General features: G+C 68.2%; 10 protein-coding genes across 10 annotated transcripts; 2 read left to right on the top strand and 8 right to left on the bottom strand.

Moving 5' to 3' along the window:
• Window positions 1-369: 369 nt before the first annotated feature.
• On the bottom strand, window positions 370-2,446 carry RHOBADRAFT_55755 (uncharacterized protein). Its single transcript, XM_018418002.1, has 10 exons — window positions 2,257-2,446; window positions 1,973-2,033; window positions 1,807-1,910; window positions 1,615-1,733; window positions 1,449-1,544; window positions 1,269-1,341; window positions 1,137-1,196; window positions 863-1,072; window positions 576-695; window positions 370-481 (listed from the first exon to the last, which is right to left on the bottom strand). The coding sequence occupies exons 1-10, from the start codon at window positions 2,377-2,379 to the stop codon at window positions 440-442; spliced, it is 1,008 nt and encodes a 335-aa protein (XP_018268720.1). The 5' UTR covers window positions 2,380-2,446; the 3' UTR covers window positions 370-439.
• Window positions 2,447-2,987: 541 nt separating this feature from the next.
• On the bottom strand, window positions 2,988-4,333 carry RHOBADRAFT_17949 (uncharacterized protein; the record flags this gene model as incomplete). Its single annotated transcript, XM_018412399.1, has 2 exons — window positions 2,988-3,118; window positions 3,208-4,333. The coding sequence occupies 2 exons, from the start codon at window positions 4,331-4,333 to the stop codon at window positions 2,988-2,990; spliced, it is 1,257 nt and encodes a 418-aa protein (XP_018268721.1).
• A 2,406-nt stretch (window positions 4,334-6,739) lies between these two features.
• RHOBADRAFT_7628 (uncharacterized protein) lies at window positions 6,740-7,271 on the bottom strand (the record flags this gene model as incomplete). The annotated part of the gene is made up of 2 exons (XM_018419192.1): window positions 6,740-6,812; window positions 7,141-7,271. Coding segments are annotated over 2 exons (204 nt in total), but the record flags the coding sequence as incomplete, so codon positions are not given.
• Window positions 7,272-10,618: 3,347 nt separating this feature from the next.
• Window positions 10,619-10,955, bottom strand: RHOBADRAFT_17997 (uncharacterized protein; the record flags this gene model as incomplete). The annotated part of the gene is made up of 3 exons (XM_018412401.1): window positions 10,619-10,726; window positions 10,797-10,835; window positions 10,905-10,955. Coding segments are annotated over 3 exons (198 nt in total), but the record flags the coding sequence as incomplete, so codon positions are not given.
• Window positions 10,956-12,220: 1,265 nt separating this feature from the next.
• Window positions 12,221-13,109, top strand: RHOBADRAFT_65592 (uncharacterized protein). Its single transcript, XM_018418739.1, has 4 exons — window positions 12,221-12,463; window positions 12,532-12,649; window positions 12,719-12,813; window positions 12,938-13,109. The coding sequence occupies exons 1-4, from the start codon at window positions 12,243-12,245 to the stop codon at window positions 13,083-13,085; spliced, it is 582 nt and encodes a 193-aa protein (XP_018268724.1). The 5' UTR covers window positions 12,221-12,242; the 3' UTR covers window positions 13,086-13,109.
• A 552-nt stretch (window positions 13,110-13,661) lies between these two features.
• Window positions 13,662-14,871, top strand: RHOBADRAFT_29846 (uncharacterized protein). The gene is made up of 4 exons (XM_018412888.1): window positions 13,662-13,792; window positions 13,857-13,923; window positions 14,006-14,206; window positions 14,284-14,871. Exons 1-4 carry the CDS (start codon window positions 13,755-13,757, stop codon window positions 14,788-14,790), a joined length of 813 nt encoding a protein of 270 aa, XP_018268725.1. The 5' UTR covers window positions 13,662-13,754; the 3' UTR covers window positions 14,791-14,871.
• Window positions 14,872-15,835: 964 nt separating this feature from the next.
• RHOBADRAFT_46721 (uncharacterized protein) lies at window positions 15,836-17,200 on the bottom strand (the record flags this gene model as incomplete). Its single annotated transcript, XM_018414840.1, has 3 exons — window positions 15,836-16,173; window positions 16,278-16,743; window positions 16,823-17,200. The coding sequence occupies 3 exons, from the start codon at window positions 17,198-17,200 to the stop codon at window positions 15,836-15,838; spliced, it is 1,182 nt and encodes a 393-aa protein (XP_018268726.1).
• Window positions 17,201-17,533: 333 nt separating this feature from the next.
• On the bottom strand, window positions 17,534-20,125 carry RHOBADRAFT_46722 (uncharacterized protein; the record flags this gene model as incomplete). The annotated part of the gene is made up of 11 exons (XM_018414841.1): window positions 17,534-17,718; window positions 17,791-18,231; window positions 18,313-18,404; window positions 18,486-18,570; window positions 18,634-18,678; window positions 18,745-18,861; window positions 18,925-19,048; window positions 19,127-19,334; window positions 19,421-19,487; window positions 19,549-19,621; window positions 19,697-20,125. The coding sequence occupies 11 exons, from the start codon at window positions 20,123-20,125 to the stop codon at window positions 17,534-17,536; spliced, it is 1,866 nt and encodes a 621-aa protein (XP_018268727.1).
• A 277-nt stretch (window positions 20,126-20,402) lies between these two features.
• On the bottom strand, window positions 20,403-22,787 carry RHOBADRAFT_55761 (uncharacterized protein). Its single transcript, XM_018418003.1, has 11 exons — window positions 22,731-22,787; window positions 22,549-22,592; window positions 22,406-22,425; window positions 22,096-22,274; window positions 21,882-22,024; window positions 21,748-21,815; window positions 21,577-21,683; window positions 21,453-21,510; window positions 21,295-21,390; window positions 21,038-21,214; window positions 20,403-20,924 (listed from the first exon to the last, which is right to left on the bottom strand). Exons 1-11 carry the CDS (start codon window positions 22,762-22,764, stop codon window positions 20,555-20,557), a joined length of 1,296 nt encoding a protein of 431 aa, XP_018268728.1. The 5' UTR covers window positions 22,765-22,787; the 3' UTR covers window positions 20,403-20,554.
• A 383-nt stretch (window positions 22,788-23,170) lies between these two features.
• Window positions 23,171-24,502, bottom strand: RHOBADRAFT_39282 (uncharacterized protein; the record flags this gene model as incomplete). Its single annotated transcript, XM_018413609.1, has 5 exons — window positions 24,292-24,502; window positions 23,670-24,209; window positions 23,516-23,593; window positions 23,372-23,422; window positions 23,171-23,287 (listed from the first exon to the last, which is right to left on the bottom strand). The coding sequence occupies exons 1-5, from the start codon at window positions 24,427-24,429 to the stop codon at window positions 23,171-23,173; spliced, it is 924 nt and encodes a 307-aa protein (XP_018268729.1). The 5' UTR covers window positions 24,430-24,502.
• Window positions 24,503-24,978: the final 476 nt, after the last annotated feature.

Below are 24,978 nucleotides of genomic sequence, written 5' to 3' on the forward strand. Positions count from 1 at the left end.
TCGCTCCCTCTCTCGCTCGATAGCCCTCTCTCGCAGCCTCCCGAGAGAGTCGAGGCACGACGAACGATAGTCGAGAGTGTCACGAGCTCGCGCGCGACGAGGGAGAGGGTCCGGCGGCGAGGAGAGAGGTGCGCGCGAGGGGAAAAGGGGAAGAGGTGGGAAACAAGAGGGGGCGAGGGCTACGAACGACGAGGGGCCGAGAGACAAGGGGGTATGGGTGTGCGCCGCTCCCAGAGCGGGCGCGAGCGCGACCGAGGACGGGCGGCCGGCGGGGAATAAAGGCGCTTGGGCGAGGGCGAGGGAGGTGAGGCACACGAGGCTAGCTCGTGGTGGTACAGGGCCGACGGCGGCGGCGGCACTCGACAACGACGACGACGACGAGAGTCGGAGAATGGGGCGGGCGAGCGGGGAGGAGGGAGGAGGTCGGCGGCTCGGTCGCTCAAAGCGACTCGATCTGCTGGATGAGGAACGCCTTCTCGTCCTGCGCCGGCCTGGACATCAGCGACACGCCCTCGAGAGCGCACAGGCGCACATAGAGAGAGAGAGAGAACGACGAGAGAGACCGAGGGACGCACGCTGAACTGCTCGTCGTCGCGGTCGTTGTGAAAGTTGCGCAGAAAGACGAGGAGCTTGTCGCGGTTGCGCCGCAGGATGGCCTCGATCTGCGGCGGCTTCTTCGGGTTGGCGACAAAGACCTGCGGCCGGCGTGGTCGAGGTCGATGTTCGAGAAGGCGAGGAAGGCGCGCGACGAGGGCGAGTTGGCGGAGAGAGGAGGGGGGAAAGGAAGAGGGGCGACAGGCGGCGAGGTCAGTCGACTGGGTACGAGAGTATCGAGGCACTGAGAGAAGGCCCAAGGACGCACCTTAAACACCTGGAACGCCTCGAACTGGATGTTCTTGCTGCGGTCCTTGAGCAGGTTCATGACGACCTTGAGGTTGTCCTCGCGCGCGATGTACCGCGTCATGACCTTGAAGTTGACGCGGTCGAGCAGGATCTCGCTCAGGAGCTTGAGCGACTGGCGCTTGGTGACATAGTTGGACGACTGGACGAGGAGCGAGTAGTGCGAGAAGAACTGCGACGGCCGACGGGGTCAGTTTTCTGTCGACGACGACAAGGGCAAGGAAACGGGCCCGCACTCGGTCGTAGTTCTCGTCGAGGTACTCGGCCACCATCGGTTTGTGACGAGTGAGCGTTTCCTGCCGTCGTCGTCGAGAGCTAGTCAGTCTCCTTCCTCCTCGAGAGGCGAACGGGGGGTCCGAGCGACGCACCCGGAAGTTGGCTTGAGCGTCGCACGCGATGCCGAACGTCGTCTGCTCGATGTAGTCGATGAAGCTGTAGAACCTGCAGGGGAGCAACCGCGTTGGTGAGCTGACGACCGGCGCGTCGCAGACGGGACCGAGGTGCCGCAGCGACGCCTCGTGTCCGGCGAACGAGTCGACGTGACGCACTTGTCCGAGTAGAGCAGTATCCGTGCGAGAGGCTCGTGCCGCAGCATGGCGCGCAGGATCATGCCCGTGTTGAGCGCGACGTCGGCGTTCTCGTACCTGCGCTCGCGGGCCTCGTCAGATCGTGCTCGCGCTCGACGAGGCAGGGACAGAAGAAGCGGGGACGCACCCGGTCAATGCGGCAAAGATCGTGTCCTCCTTGGCGCTCAAGTGCTCGACGGTCGGCCACCGCGAGCCGATCTGTCGCCGCAGGAGGTTGTTGAAGATCTGCGACACGTCTTTCCTCGCCTGCGATCGCGGCACCCTCGTCAGTCCACCGCTCGCTGAGGGGAGATGCATCGAGGGACAGAGAGGGGCGCACCTCGAACTCGAAGCGACAGATGTGGAGGACGAGGAGGTGCAAGAGGTCATTGGCGTAGACCTCCTGCGCGAGCTGGGCGATGATCTCGGGTTGCGGGTCGTTCTCTGCGGCGGCCGCGAGGTTCAGTAAGGTCGTCTCGTCGTTATTGGACTCGTAGACGACGCACCGCCGTCGCCGTAGAGGAGGACCTTCATCTGGAAGAGGTACTTGGACACGTCCTCCCTCGCCTGCGCGCGTGGACGGTGAAGCTCGGTCAGGGCGGTCCTCGAGAGTGTAACGCCTGGCCAACCCAGTCGCGCTGTCCAGCCTGGCCCGCGACGCCGCTCGCTGCCCGCTCCCACCCCCACCTCGCGCACATCTCTGGCCTCGCCGCACCGTCCCACCGCCCCCAGAGCCTCGTGCGCGCACGCCCAGCCCTCGAGAGTATGCAGCAGAGGAAACGGGGCGCACCTTCTTGCGCTGCTCGGGCCCAGTCGAGGCGGAGTCGAGCTTGGCGACGTTGTCCCTCAGGGCGCGGACGAGGTCGGGCGGGGCCTTGGTCTTTGAGCTGCTGCTGCTCTTGAAGAAGTTCATGGCCGAGCTGGTTGCTGAGCTCTGGGCGTGCACTGGCGGTGCAGGTGCTGAGCGAGAGAGAGCGGGCGAGGGTTGAGCGACTCTCGGCTTCGAGGCGACGACGACCAGGCGGTGCGAGAGCTCGTCGGTCCGCACCGCAGCCTCTCAGATCTCAGTGCGCGCTCGAGCCACGCCCCGGCCTGCAGCTCGGCAACGTCTCTCGAGTGACGCTGCCACTCTGCCTCGAAACTCGCTCGGCCCGGACAACTTGAAGCTGCCGCAACTCCGACCGCCTCGACGATGGCGCGACCGTGATTGTGCTCGAGAGGTTTACAGCTCGCGACGAGGAACAGGATGACAGAGAGGGGGGAGCGACAGTGGGATAGAAAGAGAGAGAGAGAGAGGAACAACGAGAGGGGAAGACGTGCGAGAAGGTTGCGAGGAGAGGTGCGTGACGGCGACGTGCAGGAGAGAGGGACATGAGACGAAGACGATTAGGGCGTGTGTGGGAGTAGGTTCGACTCTATAGACAGGTTGAGAGAGAGAGACAGGAAGAGGGAGAGACAGGCTCGTGCGACGAGGCGAGCGCGACAACGACGACGAATACGGCGTGCTCGACACGGCGCCGCCTACATGACGACGCACTCGGTCTCTGCGTCCTTGCGGGTCGGGCGCTTCTTGCCGCCGGCCGCGCCGCGCTTGTCGGCGCCGAGCTTCTTCAACTCGGTGAGGCGCTGCATGGCGCGCTTGTTGCCCTGGGCTGCAGAGCGAGAGGGACATCGAGTCGTGGGTCAGGTCGGTCGATGGCGCGACGAGAGGACGAGGGAGAAAGGCGAGAAGGGAGCGCACCTGCGGCCCGCATGTACCACCGCTTGGCCTCCTCGAGGTCCGCCTTGACGCCGATGCCGACCTCCGAGTAGTACCCGACGGCGTACTCGGCCTTGGGCAGGCCCTTGTTGGAGGCGCGCCTCGCCCACAGGTACGCCTCGCTGTCCGACTGCTTGAGGACGCCCTCGCTGCCCGTCAGGTACCACCCGCTCAGCGCGAGCTCGGCGTCCGGGTCGCCTCGCTCGGCGGCGCGCGTGTACCACGCGATCGAGCGGCGCGGGTCGATCGGGCACGTCAGGGTGCCGTACTCGTAGCACGCGCCGAGCTTGAACTGCGACGCCGGGTACCCGAGCTGGGCCGCCTGCGTGAAGAACTCGCGCGCCTGCGCCGGGTCGTACGCGACGAGCGTCGGGTTGGCCGCCTGCGCCGACGACGGCGCGGCGCCGGCGGCGGCCTGCGCCTTGGCGTTGAGCGTTGCCGCGGCGGCGCTCAGGAGCGGCGGCGGCTTCTCGTGCAGGAGGCCGAGCTCGTGCAGGGCGTGCGGGTTCTCGTCGTCGGCCTGGCTCGCCGCTCGCCGCAGCCACGCGAGGCCCTCCTTGGGGTTGCGCTGCTGCCCGAGGAGGCCGTGCAGGAGGATCATGCCGAGCTTGTACATGCCCGCCGTGTCGCCGAGCGCCGACGCCTTGCGGTAGAACAGGACGGCGCGGGCGTGGTCGCGCCGGGTGCCGGCGCCGACCTCGTTGCAGACGGCGGTGCGGTACGTCGCCGCCGAGTGGTTCTGCTTCGAGGCCTGGACGTACAGGTTGTAGGCCTTCTCGTGGTCGATCTGGAGGCCGAGCGAGCCGTTGCCGAGGCAGTTGGCGAGGAAGAACTGGGCGTCGGCGTAGGCGGGCTTGCCGAGGCCGCTGCCCTGGGTCGCGAGCCGCTTGATGAGCTTGAGCGACTCGGCGAGGAGCGCGTCGCGGTACTTCTTGGCCGACTTTTCGTCGGCGGCCGCCGACGAGTTGATCTTCTTGGCCGCCTCGATCAGGTACTTGGCAAAGTTGAACTGGGCCTCGGGGTCCGGGTCGGCCTTGATGCGCTGGCGGTAGTCGTCGACCGACGCCTTGGTGATGGGCGGACCCGACGCCGACGACGCCGACGCCATCGAGTTGACCGTCGCCGTCGAGCCGCTCGTCGGCTTGCGGCGCATGGGCCCGCCGGGCACGTGCAGCGACGACTGGGACCGCGCGAGCGAGTTGGCGGCGACCGACGGCGGTGCGAGGCTCGCGCCGCCCATCGACATGGACGACGCGCTCGACACGCCTCGGTGCAGCGAGCCCGGGTACGCCGCGCCGCCGACGACCGGGTCGAGCCCGAGCTGGCCCGTCGCGGCGGCGTAGTACGGGTTGCGCGCCGCCGCCGCCTGCTGGTAGTCGTACCCGGCGCCCGGTCCTCCTGCCGCCCAGCCGCCGCCGCCGCCGCCGCCGCCGTGCATCGCCTGCGGCTGCCCGTACAGCTGCTGCTGCTGCGCGTACGCGGCCGCCGCCGAGCCGTGAGCGCCGACGCCGCTGCCGCCGAGGTGCGCCGGGACGCCGCCCGGGTACCCGCCGCCGCCGCCGTGCTGCGGCGCGCCGGCCGAGAAATAGGCCGACTCGCCGCCGGGAGGGTAGTAGCCCGTCGACGGGCCTGGGGCGGCCTGCTGCTGGCCGCCGAAGTAGTCGGGGCCCGAGCCCGGGTACGGCTGCTGGTGCTGCTGGACGTGCTGCGGCGGCTGCTGCTGCTGGTGCGACTGCTGCATGCCGCCGTACGGGTCGTCGTACGGGAGGAAGCTGCCGACGCTCGACGGGCGCGTGCCGTGGCCGTGCGCGTGCGCGTGCGGCGGCTCGACCTCGCCGTACCCGTCGATGATGCTCGCCGTCGACAGCGAGTCGCGCTTGTACGCGAGCTGGGCGTCCGACGACGACGACGTGTGCCCGGCGCTGTACGGGCTGCTCGACGTCGACGTCGTGCGCGTGTGCGTCCCGCTCGGGCCGCCCGAGTGCGGGACCCAGTCGCGGCCGCCGCCGCCGCCGTGCGCCGGCCCGGGCCCGGCGCTGTCGACCGAGTAGACGCTCGCGAGGTCGTCTCCTGCGCGGCGGATCTCCATGGCGCCGTCCTGGCCGACCGAGCCGTACCCGCCGCTGCCGAGGACGGCGGCGTTGGGGCTGTAGCGGCGCTGGCCGCCCTGCGGGGTCGGGCGGTGCGGGAGCGGGTGCTCGAGCGAGCTCGGGCGGCGCTGCTCGAAGCGCATGTTCTCGAGGCCGATGTTGAGGTCGTCGACGGCCGGGATCGGGGGCAGGTCGGGCACGTCAAAGGGGGAGAAGGTCGACGACGAGGAAGGGATGGGCGGCACGTCATCGGGGAGGTTGGCGCCGAGGGCGAGTGACGGCGACGAGTGGTTGCCCTGGCTGTAGAGCCCGCCTGGTGGGCGAGGTGCCGGGTACCCTGCACGGGGAGAGAGAGAGCCGACAGTCAGCGCGAGGTCCGAGTCGGGCGAGGTCGCGCCGGGCAACTCGCGCTCGCCCGTCCTTCGAGAGGGGTACACAGAGAGAGAGGGACGGACCTTGACCGATTGCGCCAAACTGGCCGTTGGCGTGCTGGGCGGGCGCCTTGCCCCTCGTCAAGGCGCTGGGCTCTCCCGGCCCGGCGTAGTAGTCGTCCTGCATGGTGCTGCTGCGCATGGGCGGACCTTTGGCCCTGCCGTGAGCGATCCTGGCGGCGCGGGCTGGACCGGGGAGGGCCGAGGGGTCGTGGTCGTGGTGGGCGCTGTAGGACGACGAGGCCGACGACGACGAGAGGGGCGCGTCGTACCCGGGCGAGTCGAGGACGGCCGGCGGAAGGGGCGACATGGCGCGAGTCGGCGTGGACCCGCTCGTCGCTGTCGCCGACGAGGTCGACGTGTGCGACAGGCTCGACGAGGGAGGACCCGGGGTCAGGTCGAGGTGGAACGACGGGGGCGAGCCAAGGCGCGACGCGAGCGAATGCATCCACAGGGCGGCCGAGGTACAGCGAAGGCACGGCTCCTTGTACACTGGGCGAGCCGCGAGAGGTGGTGTGAGGTCGCACTCGCTCACCTCGCTCGACGGCGGAGGCGAGGGGCTCGCGCCCGTAATTGTGCGTCAACCTTCTTTCTGCAGCGCTTTCTCTCTCCTGTGCGTGCTACAATTGCTCGGCGCAGCAGGCTCGAGCGTCTCTCGAGCGGCGACGCCCTCTCGACGACGACGGGGACGAAGCCCCGCAGTGACTCGGAGGAACCGCAAGCACAAGGTTGTTACAGGGAGGGGAAGAACTGCTGCTGAACGACGTCCATCTCGCTCGTGCTCCTCGTCGAGGTGGGACCGCCGGCCGATGCGCGAGGCGTTTTCGAGAGAGGAACGACGACGAGTGCGATGCGGATGGCGGACGGCGAGGAGGAACACGAAAGCCGAGAGTGCGCCGCTTTACTTGGTAAAGACACGGACAGCTGTGACGTGAACAGGGGCATGAGCGTCTGGCGGCAAGAGAGGGGGGAGAGAGAGAGAGGGAGCGCACCCTTGCTGAGGAGGTGCAGGCTGACGACCGAGAAGATGAAGACGACGGCGAGCGACAGGACGATGACCGGGTCGCTGTGACCAGAACCACGACGCAGGCGATGCAGTTCGCGAGGGCGGAGAGGGCGGCGACGAGAGCGGGTCGACATGCGGGCCGGACGGGCGCAGGTGGGGCGAGGGAGGAGGAGGTGCGGGTGCGGGCAGGGGGCATGGTCAGTACAGGGTCTGCGGCAATGCTCCCGAGAGTCTCGACGCAGAGCTCCACGTCGAGCGTGTTCCTCCTTGTTCCGTGCAGCGTCCAGCTCGCGAGCCCGTCTGCGTGGTGGCCCCCCCTCCACGAGGACGACCTCGTCTCGCTCGCTCCGCACGCGCGCAGGCTCGAGACAGGAGAGAAGCGACGCACATCTTGAGCCCGGGTGCCTCGTCGGTGTACAGGCGCATCATCGTGTTGCTGCTGCCGCCGTGGCCGGCCGCCCGTGCCGAGTTGGGCGCGTCGTCCTTCTTGCCCGCAACGGCGAGCGCTGCTGCGCGGCGGCTGGGCGCGGTCGAGTCCAAGGTGGTAGGCGGGCAGGTAAGGGGCGGCGAGGGGGCAGGCAAGGGGGTGGGGTCAGCCCACGGACGGCGGGGAGATGAGGACGACGACGAGGGGAGGAGAGGGGGAGGACGCACCGCATCTGGGGGCCGGTCGCGCCAGGGATGCGCGCAGGCGGGGTAGCGGTGCGAGGAGTGTCGGCCATCGTAGCTGTGCGAGCGAGCGTCGAGTGGGGAGGAACGCGAGGTGTGCGTGGCTCCCCCTCCTCGTCGACAACGCGAGCCAACTCGCTCTCTTTCTCGGGCAGGGTGTGCGGCAGCGTGACAGTGATAACGATGCAAGAGAGAGCGAGGCAGTCTCAGAAAAGGCCTGCGACCGGGTACAACGCGCCTCGTCCTCGCCGCTCCTGACGACCCGCCGCCGACCTCGAGCCCCTCGCCTGCGAGTGCACCAACGCCCACGACCATCGCCGCCGACCGACTCTCCTCCCCCTGTCCCGCACGCTTGCGCGCGCGAGAGAGGACCCGCCCGTCCGTCGCGCCCTCGACAGCCGCCCCGCCGCCGCCTCCTCTCGGGCCGTCCTCCCCTCCTCGTCGCCCAACCTCGACCCGACGGCCTCGACCGGCGCGCGCACTCGAGAGAGCGCACGCCTAACCCGCTCGCACGGGCACATGGCCTGCGACGCCCCGACCTCGCACTGCCGCACCGCCCGATCGTCCCGCGTCGCGCGCGCCGAGGAGCCGCAAAAGAGGCGCCGCCGCGCACGCCCGTCGCCGACGACGACGAGGACCCTGTGCTCCCGCCGAGTGCGTCCTCGACCCGCTCGAGGGGACGAGCGGGGAAGACACGCGCGAGCGCATGGCTCTAGCGCAGCGAGGCTCGCGAGGACCCGGTCCCGAGGTGCGCCGAGGCGCTCCTCAAGGGCGCAGCAGCCGCCTCTCTCCGCTCACGGACGGGCCCCTTCCACGAGGGAAAGAGCCACGTCTCCGAGCGCGAAGGGGAACAGGGGCGGCGCGCGCCCGACGAGCCCCGGCTCGAGCTGCGGCAGCACGGCGACGGCCGGCGCTGCGTCGCGAGGACGAGCTCGAGCGGGGTGGGACCGGTGCAGGGCGCTGCGGGCGAGCCTCCCCGCGTGGTGCGGGTGCCCGGAGGAGCTGCGCTCTCGACGGGGAGCAGGGAGGGCTCGGGCGGGCGAGGACGTGGCCCGAGGGGCTGTGCGGCGCGGGCTCGAGAACTCGAGCGGGCGGAGGGACGAGGGCTTGGAGGTGTGCGGCGGCGTGAGGAAGAGGTGGCGACGGTGCGCTGGCGAGAGAGCCTCGAGGGCGGCGGGAAGAGGGCGAGGGAGGTGATGAGGAAGGTCGGGCTCGAGAGGGGTGGCGACGATGGGCGAGGGCTGGTGCGACGGCGAGGGAGGGCGCGCTGCTCGGTCACGCCGGAGCGAGACGTCCTCGAAGCGCGAGGAAGGAAGAGGAGGTGCGGCGACGTGATCTGGAAGGACGGGCGAGGCGGGCAAAGAGGGGACAAGTGAGGAAGGCGAGAGGGCCGTGCGCGAGCGACGACTCGACGACGGCGCACCCATCTGGCGAGACGGCCATCCTGCATCATCGACTGCCCCTCATCTCCTCGAGAAATCTCCCATCTCGTGCGGCCCGCCGAAGAGAGACCGCCTCTCCGTGCTGCTGCCCCTGCCCCGAACCGCCTCGCGCCCGAAAGGAAAGAGAACACCGCCGCGCGCTCGGCGTGCAGGACCGATTTTCTGCCCGCTGACCGCGTACCTCACGGCAGCAGACGGGCTTGTCCCACCCCTCGACGCACCGCCGCGAGAGCGGCGTGCCGAGAACTGGGCCGGCGCGAAGAATGCGAGTCGCGAAAATCGCCGGGATCCTCGCCGGCGACGAGCTGGTGCGCGCGCCGACCCGCGATGGGAAGGGCGCGCCGTGTGCGAGTCGCCGTGCGAGTCGAGGGAGGGTCGTGCCCCCGAACTAAAGCTCGACTGCCGCCGCCGCCCTCGAGAGGTGCGACGACGCTCAGAGGTGCCAGAGCCGAGAGCGACGACCCTTCCGCCTCCTCCTGGCCCTTCACGCCCCGCTCTGCTCGACGCTGCACGAGCTCGACCGTGAGTCGAGCCGACCGGCGAGCGCGAGCTGAACGGCCCCGATGAGCCGACTCGCTCGTCCCTCGTCCCCTCCTCGCTCCGAGCTTGTGCGCCTTGACCAGGCCGCGTCACGGCTGGTCTGTCGGCAGCGGTCCCGAGCTCGAGCGGGCGCGCCCGACACGCGAGAGAGCGCCTCGCCAACTGGACCTGGAAGCACCGAGAGCGGGAGAGGAGAGAGAGAGAGGGAAGAAGAACGCGACCGCCCCTGCCCTCGTTGGCGCGGCACCCTCGTCGCACGGACCCGCCGGTCGAGACCTCGAGCGCCCGACCTTTTGACGCCCGCCGAGCGCCGCACCTCTGGGTCGCCGCACGACAGCGAACGGGAGAGCCCGACAGCCCCTTCCGGTGCGGGCCTGGTACCGTCGAGCCGACGCACGGGGCGTGCCGAACCCGCTCGTCGTGCCGCCCGCCGCCCTCGAGCACGACTGCCTCGACGTCGTTTCCGCCAGCCGAGCTCCCCTAGCCTCGCCGACGAGCCCGCCCGACTTCCGGAGGGACCGTGAGCAGGCCCTCGGGCGCGCTCTCTTCCTCCTCGTCGTCGCCCTCCTCGTCGAACCGCACCTCGAGCCCCACAAGCCCGCGAGAGCGTCCTGGCCGAGCACGCCGCGCACCGCGCCCGTTCCTCCCGCACACAGGCGCCCTCCTCGCAGAGGCAGCCCAGAGACCGAGAGAGAGAGAGACGGAGAAACGAGGGCGGCGCACCAGAGTCGCTCAACCCGCGTCGAAGGTGACCCGGCCTCGGACGGGAACTCGGCGTCGTGCTCGGCGAGGGGCGTGCCCGGGTATCGAGCCCAGGCGGCGACAGGCGTGGTGGCGGAATCGTGCATCTTAGGGTTAGAGCGCCGAGCGGTCCTGGGGCGGAGCTCGGCAGGGGGCGACGCGGCGAGCGGCGGGGTGTTTGTGCGCTGGACGGGGGGTGGCGGCAGCGGGGCTGGGGCTGGGGCTGGGAGGAGGGTGGGCCTGCGGCTGCGAGGGCCGAGAGGACGGTGCTCGTGTGGCGGCAAGGCGAGGACGGAGGCGAGGAGCCCGCAGGCGGGTCGAGGGGTGGAGGAAGAGAGGAGCGAGTCGCGGCGCGAGACGTCGCTCAATTGACATCGTCGGGCTCTCTCTGCAACCACGACGTGCTCGCAGAACAGGACCGTACTTGCAGCAACAACAGAGACTACCTTCAAAGCGCGAACCTCCTCCTCAAACTCACTTGCGCCGCATCGTCGCCGGGTCGATGCCAAGCTCGCGCACGCAGTCGTCGCAGTACCACTTGCCCTCGGGCGCATGCTCGAGGCCGACGCAGCCGAGGTGGAACTGCGAGCGAGCGAGGAGAGGAGTCAGGACGGGCGCGAAGAGAGAGGAGAGGAGGACGACGGCGACGCACCCATTCTCGGCTGCAGTCGTCGTTCTCGCACGCGATCATCTGCGCGCCCGGTCGACAGGTCGTCAGGCGTGCTCGAGAGGGACCGACAGAGAGTATGAGCGGACGCACCTCGCCGAAAGAGACCCGGTCGCAGTAGCAGTACGTCGGCTCGTTCGGGTCGACTGCGGCGACGACGACAGGGTCAGTGCGCACGTCGCAGGAGACGAGAGAGAGACAGACGTGGACGCACTCGGCATGCCCGACTCGGCCTCCTTCTTCTTGAGCGCGCGCTCGCGCTTCTGCAGCTCGCGGCTCCTCTTCCACTCGCGCTCCTTTTCCCGCTCGGCCGCGCTCAGGCCGCCCTTGCGCGCCCTCGTCCTTCCTCCCGCACCCGCTCCCTCGCCACCGCCATCGCCGCCGCCACCCTCGGCCCCCTCAACGGCGTCGTACGCCTCGTGCTCGCCGAGCGCAATCGCGCCGAGCGACGTCGTCGCGCCCGGGGGCGACTTGAGCCCTGCGGCGGGCGCGTCGTGCGAGGGCAAGGTGCCGTCGCGCAGGCCGATCACGAGCGAGTCCTCGTACTTGGCGAGGTCGGCGTCGAGGCGGCGGATGTGGCGGTCGACCTGCGCGACGCCAAGGTTGGTGTCAGACGGCGCGAGGAACGTGCGAGAGAGGGGAACGGGACGCGGACGCACCATCTCGTACAGTGTGACGGCGAGACCATGCTTGTCATCGGCGGCACGCACGGCCTTGTTGGCGTGGTCGGACAGCTCGACGAGGTGCTCGCGCGCAACGGGGCTCAGGGTCGGCGGCTCGGCGGCGGTCGATGTTGACGCGGCGGGGGAAGGTGCGGCGGTAGCGTTCTCGAGAGCGGTGATGTAGGCGCCGAGGGACGTCTTGAGACCTTGCTCGTGTTCTGTGTGCGGCCGAGGGGTCAACCACGTGCGAGGGGAGGAAGGCGAGGGTGGGAAAGGCGAGCGCACCTTGCTGCGAGTCTTCGAGCTCGCGCATGAGCTGAAAGGTGCGCTGGTACTCGAGAGGCATCTCGGCGACGACTGGGCGGGGCAGGCAAGGTGGGTGAGCCGTCGTTCGGGAGGTGGGGACGAGGGCAAGAGGACGGCGGGGGCGTACTGTCGTGGTACTCTTCTGCGACGAGGTCGTACAGCCTCTCCCTCTCCTCCTGCTGCTCTTTAGTGCGCGCCTGGGGCTGCTCGGGTGTTGGCTGTCGATCTGGCGCGCCGAGAGTTGTTGTGGTCGCGTCGAGAGCAGGGTCGGACGCGACGGCGTCGGTGGGAGCGGGTGTCGGAGGGGCTGACGGGGTTTCGATGCGCCTGCGCTTGACTGGCCTGGGTGTCGCAGCCATCAGGAGCAGTCGTCGACGTGAGAGATGAGGAGCGAGATGAGCGAGGCCGGTTGGTCCGCCTTGCGCTCTCGCCCCACGACCAGCCCACTACTCGAGCAGCTACGATGCACCGCGCTTTGCACCCTGCCAGGTCTACCCTGCGACGAGCGACTTGCGCCGCCCCCTCTCGTCTTGTCGTCGCCTCGCCTCCAACCTCATCTCTCCTCGCCCCGACCTTCCACCTCGTCGAACCAGCACGCGCACCTGCGCTGTCTCCTGCACCTTGCCGATGCTTTTCGACTACTCGTCCAATCGGCCAGGAACCCGCGGCACAGTACACGATCGGGTGCGCCCGCTCTCTCCCTCCCTCCTCCTCCCTGTCCCTCGCGTTGACCCTCGTCCTCACCTCCGCAGCGACCTCACCGAGCGCCAGTACCACGACCTGTCGAACAAGACGATGGACAGCCTCACCGAGTACCTCGAGGAGAAGCTCGAGGACCTCGACCTGCCCGGCCTCGACGTCGAGTACTCGGTGCGTCCACCCCCCTCTCTCTCGTTCAGGACAGGACTGACGCTGTGCAAGACGTCTACGTGCGGCAAGTCGGGCGTGTTGACCCTCAAGCTCGGCGACAAGGGCACGTACGTCATCAACAAACAGCCGCCCAACAAGCAGATCTGGCTCTCGAGCCCCGTCAGGTGCGTCCCTCGGCTCGCTCTTCATACGGCAGTCGTCCAGTCATGTCGCACTCGGCACGGCGGGTGGCTGTGCTGATGCTCGAGGCAATCCGCTGACTCGTCGCACCCCGTCGCGCACCCTCAGCGGGCCCAAGCGGTACGACTACGACTCGGCCCAGCGCGTGTGGTTCTACGCGCGCGACGGCACGACGATGCACGACCTGCTCAACACCGAGCTGCGCGACAAGCTCGGCGACGAGGCGATCGAGGTGGACTTGGCGAGGGACGAGTAACTCGACGTTGGTCATTCCTCTCTCGGCCGTTCGGTTCGTCGTGAGAGCCAGAGTCGCTGCGGCGCCTGCTTGGCGAGCGTTGTTCGAGAGTCGCCGAGAGCGTTTCCACAGTCGTGTTCGCGCGGAGCGGCAGCGTGCAAAGCGGTCAAGCCCGGCCGAGGACAGGTTCGAGCGCGACTACGGCGTCGCCCAGTTGGCGATTCGCTCGGCTCTGTTCGCTGCTCTCGAGGTGCGCGTTGCAAGCAGAGATAACCTGTGCGCGAGCGAGTCCGAGAGTTTCTGCCGTCGGCCGAGCGGCAGATCCCGCGGGGAAGACTGCGAGCGGAGCCACACTCCGCTGACTCTTGCACGCTCGCCACGACTTGGACGGCTCTGCCAGCTCGTGCACCCGCTGCACAGACCTGCACGATGTCTCTGCCCTCGCCTGCACCTACGCCCCGCGCCTCACCGCCTCTCGCGGCCTCGACCTCCTCGACCTCCTCCTCATCCTCTGGGTCCTCCTCATCTCTCCCCGTCCTCTGGCTCCCGACGCCAATCCACCCGACCGCGCGCAAGCTCGCCGCACAGCTCTTTGACGTGATCGATCCGGACTCGCCTCGAGCGGCGAATTGGACCGACGAGGCCCATGCCGTTGTTGTGCGGCAGGGAGGAGTGTCGGCCGACGAGGCGATGAGGGCGACCAAGCTGCGGATCATTGCGCGCAACGGGTGCGTCCTCGCTCTCCCTGTCGGAAGGAACCGTGCGCCGACTGACCCGCCTGTGCGCTCGCAGCGTCGGGACCGAGACGGTGCCGCTCGAAGCGTGCCGCGAGAAGGGTATCGCCGTGACCAACCAGCCTGTGCGTCCCTCTCGCTCTTCGAGGACCGTCGCGGCGACCCGCGAAGACCTCCCGAACTGACTTTGTCCCGTCCCTCGAGCAGGGCTCGAACGCCAAAGCCGTCGCCGAGCAAGCCCTCGTCCTCGCCATCTCGGTCGCGCGCCGCACCGTCGAGTTTGACCGGCGCCTGCGTCGAGGAGAGCGCATGCCGTCGATCCACTGGCTCGCCGAGACGCTCGAGGGCAAGACGCTCGGCCTCGTCGGCATGGGCGACATCGCGCGCGAGTTTGCCAAAAAGGCGGTCGTGCGTCGTCTCTTTCTCTTTCTCTCTCGGCCTCTCGAGGTCTCTAAGTGACTCTCGACACCCGCTTTGCGACACAGGGCGCGTTCGACATGAAGGTCCTCGTCTACTCGCCGACCTCGTACCCGACCAAGTGGACCTCGTCCGACGTCTCGTCCGAGCACGCGCCAATCCCGCACCGCCGCGTCTCGTCCCTCGACGAGCTCCTCGCCGAGTCCGACGTCGTGAGTCTCCACTGCCCGCTCAACGACGCGACGCGCAACCTCATGAGCACGGCCGAGTTTGCGCGCATGAAGCCCTCGGCCATCCTGATCAACACGGGGCGCGGCGGCCTCGTCGACGAGCCGGCTCTGATCGACGCCCTCGAGCGCAACGAGATCTACGGCGCCGGCCTCGACGTCCTCGCGCACGAGCCGGCGACACTCGAGCGGTACGAGCGCCTGTTCCGGCTCGAGAACGTCGTCGTGTCGCCGCATGCCGGCGCAGGGACGCACCAGGTCCAGGTCGACAGCTGCGTCGTCGCTGTCGAGACGTGTGCGAGCTACCTGAGGGGCGAGGGCATCGGCAAGAGCAAGAGGGTCGTATGACCGGCAGAAGCGCGTTCAAAGGACTTGGACGACGTAGAGCTAGAGGTGCGAGGGCGAGCAACTAGATTCCCTCTTCTCGGTTATGCCCGAGAGTGTCTGCCGGCTGTTCGAGCCTGTCGGACGGAGCGAGAGCGCGAGCGAGAGTCAGAGCGAGAGTGCGATAGACGTCGAGAGCTCGTTCTCGCTTATGGCCTCTCGTGACGAGCGCGACATCGAAAGCGATCTCGTGACAGCAAGCGACGACAGGCTACAGAAGACGAGACAGACACAGAGAGGGGTAGACAGACTGGCGAAAAGCTGGCACAAAGCGAATCCTCCTCCTCCTCCTCACGCCGAGCGCGAGCTGCTGCTCTTCTCGCCGACCGACGGGCGCACCGTCGAGCGCGAGACCGTGTTGACCGAGTGCGGGTTGCCGAGCGAGTCGAAGTACGAGGCAGGGACTGTGGAAGGTGGAGAAGGAAGAGGGAGGAGAGGGAGGGTCAGTGCGCGCTTTTCGATGCGGGAGAGGGGAACGAGGGAGGGAACGAGGCGACGCACAGTGGTTCCACACGCACGGGACGAGCGTCGCGAAGAGCTTCATGGCGACCTGGACCGGGTTGACGCCCTCGTCCGAGACGATGACGGTCGCCGACGACGACGACGAGCCTTGCGAGCCGTGCGGCGACATCGACGTCGACGTCGGGACCTGGGCGACCGTGTCGAGCGCCGAGATGCCCCACGGCACGACGACGTCGCCCTTGTCGAGGATCTGAACGTGCGACGCGCCCTTGAGGCGGCCGAGGAACTCGATCGAGAAGCGGCCCTGGCCCGACGACTTGACCGGCTTGTGGAGGCGCAGCGCCGGGCCGAGGTGCGCGTAGTTGAGGACGTCGAGCGGCGTGAGGGCGTCGCGGCGGTCCTCGTCGTCGGCGATACCGAGCGGGACGCGCGTGACGACGTCGAGGCGGTTCTTGATGCGCCAGAGCGAGTTGGGGCGCTCGAGGGGCGTGAGCGACATCTTCTCGTACTCGCTCGCGAGCTGGCCGTCGCCGGGACGGGGCCCGCCTTACGTGTAGCAGTCGCGCAGCTCGAGGTCGGGGCCGAGGTCGGCGGGCGAGGCGAGCAGGCGCATGTAGGCGAGCTCTGCGTAGGCACCGCCGAGCGAGTGGCCGGTGACCCAGAGCTGGACCTTGGTCTTGTCGCCGGGCTTGAGGGCCTTGGCGACCTGCTTGAGGGCGCGCAGGATCGTGTCGTAGCCGTTCGACTCGTAGTCGCGACGCGGCGACCGGAACAGCGACTCGAAGAAGCCCGTGTGGGCGCCGCCGCCGCCGAGGACGGACGTGACCGAGGTGCGGTCGAGAGTGCAGTCGGTGAGCCACTCGGCGAAGGCCGTGGGACCGGTTCCTGGAGGATCGAAAGGGGGTGAGCGAGTGCCCGAAAGTCGTGTCGCGAAAGCTCGACGACGACAAGCGCGACGACGGCAGAAAGAGAGAGAGAGAGGGACGCACCCTTGAAGGCGAGGACGATGAAGGGCTTGAGCGAGCCCGGCTTCGAGAAGAAGAGGCCCGCGAACGATCCGGCGACCGAGTTGAGGTCCGACACGCCCTCGAAGCGCAGGCCGTACAGGGCGACCTCGGCCGCGATGCGGCTCTTGCTCAGGACGAGCATCTGCGCCGCGTTCTCGAGCTGCTCGTAGAAGGCGTCGCTCGTGCCGCCGAACGCCTCGTACGCCGTCGCGACGACCTCCTTGGCCTGGACGACGAGCTGGTCCTTGCGCTCGTACACGAGGGCGTTGAAGGCGAGGAAAGCGCGAACGAGGGGGAGCGGGATCGTGCGGACGAGGGCGCTCTCGCGGCCGGGCGCCGTCGGGTCGAGGGGCCAGTCCTGGTAGTCGGTCGTCGGCTTCGAGCCGTCGAGGTACGGCTGCGCCTCGTCGACGCTCGGCGCGAGCTGCGTGAAGATGTCCGGGTTGGCCTGCGTGCGTGAAGGCCTGTGCGTCAGTGGCGGCGTCGAGAGGCTGGGACGCGCGAGAAGGAGGGGACGCAGGACGTACCCAGTTGACGATCGAGTAGCCCTTGGCCCAGCGGTCCGAGACGTAGTCGATGAGCGAGTCGCCGTACCCGCCGATGCGGCCGAGGGCGAACACGAGGCTGAGGAGGAAGATGACCGTGCCCCCGAGCGGGTAGAAGACGAGGATGGCGAGCGACTGGAGCGGGTCCGACAGGTAGGTCGACGGGCTGAGGACGACGTCCCAGATGATGCTCTTGAGACCGTAGACGACGAACAGGATGGCCGACACGACGGCTTGGACCGGGCACGAGGCGCTGAGGCGCTCGAACGGCGTCTTGCGGTACTTGGCGAAGCTGTAGAGCTCTTGCACGTGCGACAGGATGGGCGCCTTGAGCGCCCTGTTGGCCTGGGGGTCGTCCATCGTCGAGATCCGAGCTGCGGTGGTCGAGCGACGAGGGAGAGCGAGTGAGGGGAAGGAGGGAGAGAGGCGACCGAGGCGAGCCCGCGCCCGAGATCTCCTCGGGGACGCCGCACTGCGGGCCAGGGCGGTGAGCCCGCCTCAAGCACGAGAGTACGCGAGTAAAGCGCACGCACTGAGCGCGGCGAGAGAGAGAGAGGGAAAGAGGGCGACCTTCCCAAGTCGCGACGCGAGGAGGTGGTCGAGAGGGAGGAAGCACAGCTAGACAGATCTACAGCAAGCACAGGCATCGACGACGACAACATGCACGGAGAGAAAAGGAAGGAGGAGGACCCCTCAAGCACCGTTTCGCCCCGCCGCCCGCCTCGCCTTCCTGCGGATCTCCTGCAGCCTCGCGTGCGCCTCGTCGCCGAGCTCGCCGCCCTTGGTCCTCGCCCCTTGCGCGCTCTCGATGCGCTCCTCCGCCTGCTGCTGCGCCGTCGTCCAGACCGTGTCGAGGTGCGCGAAGTAGGAAGAAGGAACTGTGGACGGCAAGGAGGAGAGGGTGAGCCACGCGAGCGCTCAAGACGACGTGCACGAAGGGGTCGACTCACGATGGTTGTAGAGGGGAGTCGGCAGGAGCGACATGGCGAACGCGAGCGGGTTGAGCGCCGCCGACTGGGCCCGTCGCCTCGACGCCGCCTTGGCGCGCTCGCTCGCCTCGGTCTGGTCGTGCTCGAGGTCGGCCTGGACGTCCTCTACACGCACCTCGACCGCCTCGTGGAACGCTCCGAGGCGCTCGAGCGAGTAGTACGGCGCGCGGAACGGGAACGCCGCAGGGCGCAGGCGCACGGCGGCGCCGAGCCACGCAAAGTTGAGGATCGACGAGGACGAGAGCGAGTCGCGCGACGACTCGCGGTCGCCGAGGCCGGGCGGGATGGCCGTGACAAAGTCGAGGTGGTTGCGGATGCGCCACAGGATGTTCTTGCGGTCGAGCGGCGTGACGATCGACTGCTCAAACGCGCTCGCGAATGCGCCGTCGCCAAGACGAGGTGCTGCGGGTTGAAGATCGCGTGAGCGCTCGAGCTCTTGTAGGCAAGGGATAGAGAGAGAGAGAGAGAGAGACGAGGACGCACTGCCGTAACAATAGGCGTCGCGCAAGTCGAGGTCGGGCCCGAGGTCGGCCTCCGAGCGGAGGAAGCGGGCGAAGCATAAAGACGCGAGCGCGCTCCCAAGAGAGTGTCCCTGTGGTGTCCGAGAGTCAGTCACGGTGGCCTCGGAGGGGAAGGAAAGAGAGAGAGGGGCGCACTGCGACCCAGAGCGGGATCTGTCGTCACCGTCCTTGGCGAGCTGCATGCGGTGCGCGACGTGGCGCAGGGTGCGCACGATCGAGCCTGTGAGCGGTAATGTAGTCAGTCATGATGAGGAGGATGAGGACGAAGACGAGGGAGACGCACCGTAGCCGTCGCTGCCGCCGTCGCCGTTGTCGTTCTTGACGAACACTGCGCTCGGGAGGCTGCTTCAGTCTCGTCCTCTTGCGCAGGCGCCGATCGAGGATGAGGACGCACAGTTCGAGTAGAAGCCCGCATGCACCATGCCGCTCCCGGGCCCGAAGAAGACGCTCGCGCCCGTCTTTGAGATGGTCGCGTCCGTGAGGAACTCCTGGAAGCGCGTCGGCGTCGTTCCTGCGGGCGCAGCCATGTCAGTCAGGCTCGGCGCAGCTGGAGAGATAAGGCTGAGAGACGCACCTTTAAAGACGAGGCAGATGAAGGGCTTGGCGGTCCCGGCAGGCGTGAAGAAGATGCCCGCGAGCGGCCCACCGACGGTCGTCAGGTCGCTCACGCCGTCAAACTCGAGGCCCCACTCGGCAGCCTGGCGGGAGGTAATACACAGTCAGTAGGGGCTCGGGCCGTCATGGCGAGAGAGGGACAAGGAGAGGAGGAGGCTCACCTTGCCCTTGATCAAGCCCTCGCTCTCGACGACGAGGTCCTCGGCGCGCTTGAGCTCGGCAGCGTACTGAGGCGAGGTCGGATGGTACAGCTTCTGGGCCGTGTCGATGATGTGGCCGGCCTCGTCGACGAGAGCGTCGTCGCGCTCGTAGATGAGGGACGACAGGAGGAGGAGGGTGCGGGCAAGGGGAAGGGAAAAGGTGCGGACGCTGCAGGTGCGACCGGTCTCTCAGTATTCGGGTCGAGGAACCGCAACGTGTGTGGATGGGCTGAGGGAAAGAGGGAGCGCACGCACGTCTTGAGCGAGGTAAAGTCGGGATTGGCCTCGTCGGCCGAGACCTCCTGCTCGATCGTCGTCTGTACTGCGGACATAGTGGCACGGTCAGGACCTCAATCGTAGGAATGAGAGATGGCGAGACGCACCGTCGCCTTGAAGAGTCGCACGCGCATCGTGAAAGGCCGTCACGCTGCGAGGGCCAAAGAGGGTCGGGTCGGCCTGCGCAAGGGGAAGAGCTGGTGAGCGGCCGCGCGCCCTCCTCGCCGCACACGGAAAGGAGAGAGAGGGACGCACCCAGTTGACGATGCTCCAGCCGTCGGCGTACTTGGCGCTGAGTGAGTTGACGATGCGCCTGCCGCCGAGGAGCGAGAAGAGGTACAGGGTGGCGACGAGAACGGCGAGGCCGGCGGCGATGATCGGGTACAGGACGAGGGTGGCCAAGGTCGACAGCGGGTCGAACAGGATCGAGGCGGGCGAGACGACGAGCGTCCACAGGTAGGTCCGAAGGCTCGTGACGAGGAACGACACGAAGGCGACGACGATGTTGCGCCTCGCCCACTCAGCGACGCTCGAAGACTTGCGCTGAGCATGGCAGATGCGCCCGAGGTCCTGGACGTGCGTGTGGAGAGCGGTGTCTGGCGAGTCGGCGGACGAGGTGGGGTGGACCGAGGCAGGGTCGTCGACGGCGCCGCGGGCGAGCTGGCGGGCAGCGCGGGTGCTCATGGGTGCGTGTGGACAGCAGGGGTGCCGGCTACCCCGCTGGCGTGCCGTGGTTGCTCGACGGCAAGGCGGGAGAGTTGGCCGACGTGATGAGCGACCACCCGCCGCCAACGCCGCCAACGTCTGATCTGCTTCGCAAGCTCCAGGCTAGCCGAGCCACACTGTAGATGAACAGCTTTCAGTCTCTGCTGCCGAGACGCGAGAGCGGACTGCCGGCGACGACTTGCGCATGAGCCTCTCGCTCGCAGGAGTCGACGCTCTCGAGGACGGCGGCGACGCGCGACTCGATACATACATACAGTGCACGGCGACGTCGAGATAGAGAGGGAGGAAAGGCACTGACAGGCACCGACGGGCGCGCGCCGAGGAGAGAGAGTGCGCCGACGAACGAGCGAGCGCCGAGAGGGAGGAGGAAGCTCGCCCGACGAGCGCTCAGGTCTGCAGGCCCTCGAGGCCCGCACTGATCTGATTCAGGTCCCTGTCGCGCTCTGCGCTCCGGCGTCCCTGGCGCCCCTCGCCCCGCTCGCGCTCGTGCGACTTGGCCTGCAGCTCGCGCTCGCGCACCGTCTCGTGCTCGCGGTCCCGGCGCCGGATCGCGTCGTGCAGGCCCGGGTCGTCCTCCTCGGCCGTGTTGTACTCGTCGGTTGAGGCAGACGTGCGCGGCGGGTGCTCGTCGGCCGGCGTCAACTCGGAGGAGGAAGGCGTCGAGCCGGACGTGCCGCGAGCCTTCTCGGCCGCCTGCGCAAAGCGGCGCGTCGCGATGAGCGTGTTGATCGAGCTCTTCCACCGCCGGGACGGCGTCCTGCGCAAGGGAGAGCGTGAGCAAGGTGCGCATCGTCCGCTCCATCGAGCCTCGAGGCCGTTCTGCGCACGCAGAGTACGCGCCCGAGACAGAGCGAGAAACGGGAGACGCACCAGTTGGCCTTGAAGCCCTCGCTCAGGTCGTGCTCGTGCTGGCGCTTGGCGGCGTCGACGAGCCACTTGTGCTTGAGCGCCTGCTCGGCCGTTGGGCGGTCGTCCGGGTTGGGCTGGATCAGGGCCCGGATGAACGCCTTGGCGTCGTCCGACACCTTGCTCCAGTACTTGTTGTGGCTGTGCATCGGGCGAGTGAAACAGGACAAACGTCAGGTCGGGCACGCTCGAGAGGGGGAACAAATGGCTCGACGACGCACAACTCGAGCTTGGCCGCCTTGCACTCCTCGATGAGCTCCTGCGTGCCCGTCGCTCGGAACGGAATGTAGCCGCAGAGAAGTGTGTAGGTGACGACGCTGCGGCGGGAGAGAGCGAGTGAGCGCGGGCGGCGAGGGAGACGGGCGGGACGAGGACGGACCCTGCGGACCAGAGGTCGACCGGCTTGCCGTGACCCTGCTTGAGGAGGACCTCGGGAGCTACAGAGGCGGGAAGAGTCAGGTCGGCGTTCGAGAGACGGTAGAAGGAGGGAGAGTCGGGCGCACCAGCATAACCCGGACTGCCGGCGAGGCTCGTCAAGCTCTCGTTGTCCTCGATGTGCTTGGCGATGCCAAAGTCGGCGATGACGAGCTGGTCCGAGTTAGGCTTGATGCTGTAGAGGAGTAAGGCAAGTCAATTCGGGCCCGTGACGAGGGTGAGAGAGCGTGCAGACGCACTACAAGAGGTTCTCGGGCTTGATGTCGCGGTGGACGATGTGGTGGTCGTGCAGGTACTTGATGCCCTCCTGCGGATCGTCCTTCGCGTCAGTCCTGCTCGACACGACGGCTGAGAAGGGAGACAGAGGACGCACGAGGAGGTGGGTGATGACGGTCGCCGCATCGCCCTCGGTGAACTTGCCCCTCGACGCGATCTTCTCAAACAGCTCGCCGCCCGACGCCAACTGGAACGCGAGGTAGAACTTCTCCTTGCTCTCGAACGAGTCGTAGAGCTTGACTGTGCGCGAGGGAGAAGGAAGGTCAGCTCCCGGTCGGCGAGCGAGAAAAGGGAGGGGGGCGAGGACGCACCGATGTTGGGGTGGTTGAGGCCGGTGAGGACCTCGACCTCGTCGTGCACGGCCTGCAGGTCGCCCTTGAGCGCCTTCTTCTTGATGACCTTGACGGCGACCTCGATGTGGCCGCCGACCTTCTGCGCGTCGTCGTAGTGAGGGTTGCCCGGCGGCGGTGTCCACGACGCCTGCTTGACCCTGCGGGAGATGGTAAAGAGTCAGTCTGTGGCTGTAAACGAGGGCTCGAGGCACGGCGAGAAGGGGGGTTGCCGAGGGAGGAATGGTTCGGGACGAGGGGAGGGAAGGCGGGGGAAAGGGCGGCGCCGCACTCGCCAAACGCTCCAGTGCCCTGCAGGTCCGGTGCAAGGGAGGAAGACGGTCAGATTGGGGTGCCCAGGATGCTCGCCGTGCGCGCAGGTCGGGCCGGTCCCTCGTCGGCGGAGGGAAGGGTTGAGCAAAGGCGACGACTCACGAGCACCTCCTCGAACTTGTACGCCTTCTTCTGCTTGTACGACTCTGCAGGTCAGGTAACGAGTCAGTGCTGTCCTGCGTGCTGCACGAGGCCGTCGTGAGGGCGTAGGAGGATGTGGAGCCCGCCAGCGAGATGAACTCGGGCGGGCCCTCGTCCTCGCTCCTGAGGGCAGCGCAGCGCACCTGGCTGCGAGCCAATGTGCTCCATGAGACCCATGCTGCTGGTCCTGGGCTGGTCGAGGTCGGCAGAGCGGGGCGTGAGAGCGTGCGAGCTTGACAGCAGCGGCCGAGTGCGCTTCCCCGCTCTCTCGCAGAGGGACCGCTCTCGGTGACGACCACGACGCACAGGCCAACTCTCGCAGGGTGAGGCAAAGCGCGGCCGGTTGCATGCAGTGCTATGGCAGCGTAAAGACGCAGGCGAGGGTGAACCAAGGACGCGACCGCCGCAAAGGGCGGCCGCCGACAGGAGGAGGTAGAAAAGGCGAAGGCGAGTGTACGCAAGCGGGCAAAGCCGAGGGCAGTGGGTATAAGGTCGTCGTAGACAAGGGGGCGAGGGGGTTGCAAAGGGGCATGAACAAGCAGGGGGTAAAGAAGAGGAGAGGGAGAGAGGAAGGGGGAGACGCTCAGAGCGTCACGGCGACCGGGCGGCGCATGATGGTGGCCGACTCGCGGTCGTAAAAGTCGAGCGGCTGGTACTCGGTCTCGGCCCACTTGCGCACGGCCGTCGACGCCTTGAAGAACTGCAAGAGGGGGAGGAAGGGAAAGGGTCAGCCTCGGGGTCGCACTCGACGACGACAACGACGACGATGAGAGGGGAGACGCACCTTCTTGGCGCCGTACTTCTTGATGAAGTTGGGGTGCTCAATCTCGTGGTCCTCGGGCGAGTGCTCGAGCGGGTTCTCGACCGTCACCTCGTCGCCCTCGGCCGCGCTCGCCGCCCACGCCGACAGGCTCGCGCTCGTGCGCACGACGTAGTCGAGCATGAGCTGCGCCGTCGGCTTGAGCTCGTCCTCCGAGTAGCCCGAGTAGTGCACGAGGTTGGCGTCCTGCAGGGTCAGGAGTCAGTGCCGGGGCTCGCTCGCGAGGAGGCCGAGGAAGAGGGAGCGGGGGAGTGGGACGCACCCAGCGGTCCTTGCCGAGGACCTTGCGAGCGAGCCAGCTCGCGCCGGCGGCGATGAGGCTCGGCGGCGTCGCCATGAAGCGGTGGTCGACGATCGAGATCTCCATGAGGTACTTGGCCATGGTGCGCGAGTGGATGTCGTAGCCGTCGGCCTTGGAGATGCGGCGCAGGAAGTTGATCGGGTTCGGGTACGACAGGTTGAAGCCGATGATGCCCAGGACGTAGCGCTCGGCCTTGAGGATCTCCTCGTCCGTGTAGCCGCCGTCCGTCATGTAGAGGAAGTTCTGGACCGAGGGGCACACGACCTCCTCGTACTTGGCGGCGATGAAGAGGGCCGTGACGCCGACGAGCTGGAACTTGACGAGCGACACGACGCGCACCGACAGGAACCGGTCGATGATGTTGACGGCGAGGAAGATGGTCTCGGGCAGAAGGCGGAACTTGGTGTGGATCTCGACGAGCCAGTCGACGAGGATGCCGCGCATCTTCCACGTCACCTCGTTCTGCGTCGACATGTAGTCGGGCTCGGGCATGGTCGTGAGCTGCGCGCGCAGGGCAGGCAGGAGGTGAGATCAGTCTCGGCGCGTCAGGGAGGGAACAAAGAGGCGAACGGCGGCGACGCACCTCGAGCTCGCGCAGGTAGTCGTACACCTCGACGACGTAGGCGCTGACCATGAGCGGGTCCTCCTCGTCGCCCTCGTCGAGGTCCTCCCACCCCTCGTCCTTGGGCCTCGCCTCGACCTCGGTCTCCCACTTGCTCATCCTCGGGCCCTCCTCGTCGTCCTCGTCCTCGAGCTCGTCCTCGGCCTGCTCGCCCTCGTCGTCGTCGTCATCGTGGTGGCCGTCGCGCTGCGCCCTCAGGTACTCGGGCTCGCTCGTGCGCAGCTTCTTGACCTGGCGGTTCTCCTCGACCTCGAGCTCGTCCTGCTGCGCGGCCGCGCGCTTGAGCTCGACCTCCTCGAGGTGCAGCGCCGCCTCGAGCTCGGCAGCGGCGGCGCGGTGGCGCGCCTCGGCGTCCTCGCGACGCTTGCGCGCGACGCGGACCGCGGCCGGCGTCGCCTTGGCGGCGGCGGCGGCCTTGGCCATGACGCCGCGGCCGTTGGTCGCCGCCGTGTTCGTGTTGGTGCGCTTGGCGGCGAGCGGGCGGCGGCCGGCGGCGGCGGTCGAGGTCGACGCGGCGGCCTTGGTCGTGGCCGCCGAAGCGCCGGCGGCGCCGCGGCGGAGCGGCTTGACGACGCGGACGTCCGGCTTGACCTCATGCTCGTCGTCGATCGCCATGGCGTCCGACTGGTCGTCGCCATCACCATTGTC

The sequence above is a fragment of the Rhodotorula graminis genome (assembly GCF_001329695.1).
Source record: "Rhodotorula graminis WP1 unplaced genomic scaffold RHOBAscaffold_14, whole genome shotgun sequence".
NCBI lineage: Eukaryota > Fungi > Basidiomycota > Microbotryomycetes > Sporidiobolales > Sporidiobolaceae > Rhodotorula > Rhodotorula graminis.

Coding starts and splice junctions, on each gene's coding strand:
- RHOBADRAFT_55755 (XM_018418002.1), bottom strand. CDS start 2,379: ATGAACTTCTTCAAGAGCAGCAGCAGCTCAAAGACCAAGGCCCCGCCC. Junction 1,073..1,136: donor TCGACGAGAACTACGACCGA/GTGCGGGCCCGT, acceptor CGGCCGTCGCAG/TTCTTCTCGCACTACTCGCT. Junction 482..575: donor GCGACGACGAGCAGTTCAGC/GTGCGTCCCTCG, acceptor AGGCCGGCGCAG/GACGAGAAGGCGTTCCTCAT.
- RHOBADRAFT_65592 (XM_018418739.1), top strand. CDS start 12,243: ATGCACCGCGCTTTGCACCCTGCCAGGTCTACCCTGCGACGAGCGACT. Junction 12,464..12,531: donor GCGGCACAGTACACGATCGG/GTGCGCCCGCTC, acceptor TCACCTCCGCAG/CGACCTCACCGAGCGCCAGT. Junction 12,814..12,937: donor TGGCTCTCGAGCCCCGTCAG/GTGCGTCCCTCG, acceptor GCGCACCCTCAG/CGGGCCCAAGCGGTACGACT.
- RHOBADRAFT_29846 (XM_018412888.1), top strand. CDS start 13,755: ATGAGGGCGACCAAGCTGCGGATCATTGCGCGCAACGG. Junction 13,924..14,005: donor TCGCCGTGACCAACCAGCCT/GTGCGTCCCTCT, acceptor TCCCTCGAGCAG/GGCTCGAACGCCAAAGCCGT. Junction 14,207..14,283: donor AGTTTGCCAAAAAGGCGGTC/GTGCGTCGTCTC, acceptor TTTGCGACACAG/GGCGCGTTCGACATGAAGGT.
- RHOBADRAFT_55761 (XM_018418003.1), bottom strand. CDS start 22,764: ATGGGTCTCATGGAGCACATTGGCTCGCAGCCAG. Junction 22,426..22,548: donor ACAAGTTCGAGGAGGTGCTC/GTGAGTCGTCGC, acceptor CCGGACCTGCAG/GGCACTGGAGCGTTTGGCGA. Junction 21,816..21,881: donor CCGTCATCACCCACCTCCTC/GTGCGTCCTCTG, acceptor GACGATCCGCAG/GAGGGCATCAAGTACCTGCA.